The 3104-nt window shown below is 31.6% G+C and overlaps 1 protein-coding gene across 1 annotated transcript; it reads right to left on the minus strand.

Moving 5' to 3' along the window:
* Positions 1 to 834: 834 nt before the first annotated feature.
* LOC126758796 (uncharacterized) lies at positions 835 to 2383 on the minus strand. The gene is made up of 3 exons (XM_050473178.1): positions 1868 to 2383; positions 1163 to 1768; positions 835 to 1080 (listed from the first exon to the last, which is right to left on the minus strand). The coding sequence occupies exons 1-3, from the start codon at positions 2026 to 2028 to the stop codon at positions 1017 to 1019; spliced, it is 831 nt and encodes a 276-aa protein (XP_050329135.1). The 5' UTR covers positions 2029 to 2383; the 3' UTR covers positions 835 to 1016.
* Positions 2384 to 3104: the final 721 nt, after the last annotated feature.

The raw sequence follows: 3104 nt of genomic DNA on the forward strand, positions 1-3104 counted from the left end.
GAAAGAGATGAAATGGACAAAATTTGTTTTGATTTTTTCAATTTGATCACAGTAGTATGGGGAGCAATGTCCTAATTGTAACCTTTTTTTCAACAGGACACAATAAACCCGGGAAAAGACGTTCACTAAATTTAATTGTTTTATCTTTGAAAGTGACAGTAAAAAACTCAGCGATATACACGTACGTCCACATGTTGGATGGTCGAAAAAGTATTTTCGTATTTCCAGTCAAAATTCTATTTATTTTTGTTTTTGTATTTATACCAATAAATATATAAACAAATATGTACCATTTTGGTCGACCACTTTTTGCCATTTTCCCGCTAGAGACATTATTTCAGCAGTGTTAAACTTTCATCAGTGTAATTTCGCAATTTTCAGAACGGAAACGAGCGAACCATTATTATGCTACACGAACTGATACAGCATCGCCGCAGTAAACTACACAAATTTCATTAGTGGCTTCATGGTATTCTTCGCTTTTTTATACAAAAAATTCAAAATATAGCGGATTTTTTTATTATGTTCACTCATTTTTGAACAGTTGTGACATCTTTTCAACTTCCCCGAATTTAATTAGTTTTTTACTAAAAGAAGCTTAAAATCTCGAATTTCCATCACTATATGGTATTATACATTGTGTGTGGTAGCACTGGAGAAATACGACTGCAACGACATCTATTGACAAAATACGAAAAGACTTTTTTGACTACCCAATAATTGCAACCCTATGCTAGGTGTCATGTTAAATATACCCATATATCGCTGATATCAATCAATCTTGCAAGAGCAAAATAACTCCTTATACTGAGTTTATTTCACATTAAAACACTATTTTCATCACAATTAATCTGTAATTATCATTTGTTTACAAAAGTTATTCCACATTTTGTAGCCTAAACATATAACTAAAATAAATTAATTTTATAAATTGGGTAGAATTTTTAATTTAGAATGTATATATGGTGTATTTATGGTGAAATTTTGTTGTACACACTGCGCTGAGGATAATTCCATTATGCGTTCACACTTCTCACAAACATTGCTACAGTGCCCATCCGTTCCATTCTCAGCAAAGTGCTAAATAGAGACAAATATAATGAAGAAATCAATCCACGAATACTTTATATTATTATTATCTATTATAAAAAACAAAACTTACAGTGAAAATGGCTCTTCTAAGAACGCTTGAAGTGGGTCATTAATGTCACCATCGTATTCACCAAGTGATTTTAACCTGTAGTCGTGATCTGCACCAGCCACGCTGAATCTTTTATAATGCATATAATGTGTGTGAGTGTTTTCCCAATAATCGACATTGCGTATCACAATCAACAATTCATGCTCTCCACCTTCTGTCGTTATTTCATGCAAACGCTTTAAACCGACGAAGTACTCCGTCACTTTCTCACCGTTCGTGAAACCACCAAAGCCATTAATAAATTCATTTGTACTCTTTTCATTGAAATTTCGATGATGTGCATCTAAAGTGGCAAAGAGTATCCAGCCATATCCATATTTAGTACTCTCACATTGCAATATATTTGGTATGAGTTGAGCATTGTTGATTTGCATACCAATTTTAGGTGGGATTTTACAGACAAATTGCGTATGGGTTAATATATCAATTGTGTCAACAGTCTCCCGTTTACTGCGTCCATTCACTAAGTTTGGGCTCATACCAATAAAATTTCTTAAATTCGCCATGTCACCTTCTATCTGTTTGAACAAGTTATCATTTGCCCTTTGCAGATCGAGCAATTGAACACTACAAAAAATGTATTGCATTTATAAATATACCACTGTACTTATTATTGTCACTTATTTCCACTTTCGAAAATATTCAGATCTGCATATACATACTTACACTTTTTCATTAAAACTCTGCGCCTCATTTATACAGCTTGGTCCCACGTTCTGCAAAGGTTTTGAATTAATCTGCATATTATTCAAATTATTGTCGTATGTTGACATAAAACAAAGCATTGATGTAAAGAAAATTTCCGCAGACATGATCAATATGAGCATTCGTCGGTCCTTACTGTGCAAATACCATCACCCAACTAAATAATTACTCTGCATACATTTCACAAATATTGGAATATGAAATGTGCTAAAGCACGCTATATAATTGTTCGTACGCTTGCATATTAGGATGGGCCTTAAGGCGTCTCGTGGTTCTACTAATATTAATGTTGACTTGATAATCCCAAAGGCTCAGTCTTTTAATTATATATTTTAAATTATCACATGTTTATAAATCGTTCACAAATTTAATTAAGTGCTGCCCTAATTTATATGCATTTGATTTTACACTCGCGTTTCTCTATAAGTTTTACTGATTGTGTACAAAGATTCATATTGGCAATTCTCTTTCAAAAGTTGGTAAATATGTTTCACTGCTGATTAGTATGAGCGTTATTAAATTCATAAATAGTATCAAATATAAGCCAGATCTAAGTTCGGGTCCAATTGCATATTTTAAACTTTCAGAATTCGCAAAGCTTAAATGCGGAATATATTTTCAAGTTTTACTAAAGCTTGATATTAAAAAATGTTGCATGTGAATTAAATAATAATTATTATATACATATTCGCTTGATTTTATTACAAGACCATATATACTGCCTGATGTATACGATATAAGGTCAACCAAAATGTCGAAAATCTCTATAATGAGATTGAGAGAAGGTCTGAATTGACTTTATGTCTTTGTCATTTAGGTGTCAGTAGGGTAATCTGGCCTTTTTTTTGACATCTTTTTTATAGAGATTGTTATTCTACAATAGAACTTTTTTCACATATGAGGTATTTTTTCGGATTTATTTGATGACATCTGTGGGAGAAATGAATGATTTCTCATGTTTGGATCATCTGAAACACAATAATCCAATTTACCAGAATCATGAAAAAATGTTGATAAATAAAATAGTAATTAACGTTTTTTCTTACTTCTTCCTCATATTTTTTTACATAAATTTTTTTAATAAATTATAAATAAATTTAAAAAAAAAAACTAAGTAAATCGGTTGAGTAATTCGACCGGAATCATGTCCGCCAGTTTAAAACGTGTGTTTTGAGAAAAACGCATTTAAAGTTTGAGG

Source organism: Bactrocera neohumeralis, chromosome 5 (genome assembly GCF_024586455.1).
Source record: "Bactrocera neohumeralis isolate Rockhampton chromosome 5, APGP_CSIRO_Bneo_wtdbg2-racon-allhic-juicebox.fasta_v2, whole genome shotgun sequence".
Classification (NCBI taxonomy): domain Eukaryota; kingdom Metazoa; phylum Arthropoda; class Insecta; order Diptera; family Tephritidae; genus Bactrocera; species Bactrocera neohumeralis.

Coding starts and splice junctions, on each gene's coding strand:
- LOC126758796 (XM_050473178.1), bottom strand. CDS start 2,028: ATGCTCATATTGATCATGTCTGCGGAAATTTTCTTTACATCAATGCTT. Junction 1,769..1,867: donor CAGAGTTTTAATGAAAAAGT/GTAAGTATGTAT, acceptor CATTTTTTGTAG/TGTTCAATTGCTCGATCTGC. Junction 1,081..1,162: donor TTAGAAGAGCCATTTTCACT/GTAAGTTTTGTT, acceptor GTCTCTATTTAG/CACTTTGCTGAGAATGGAAC.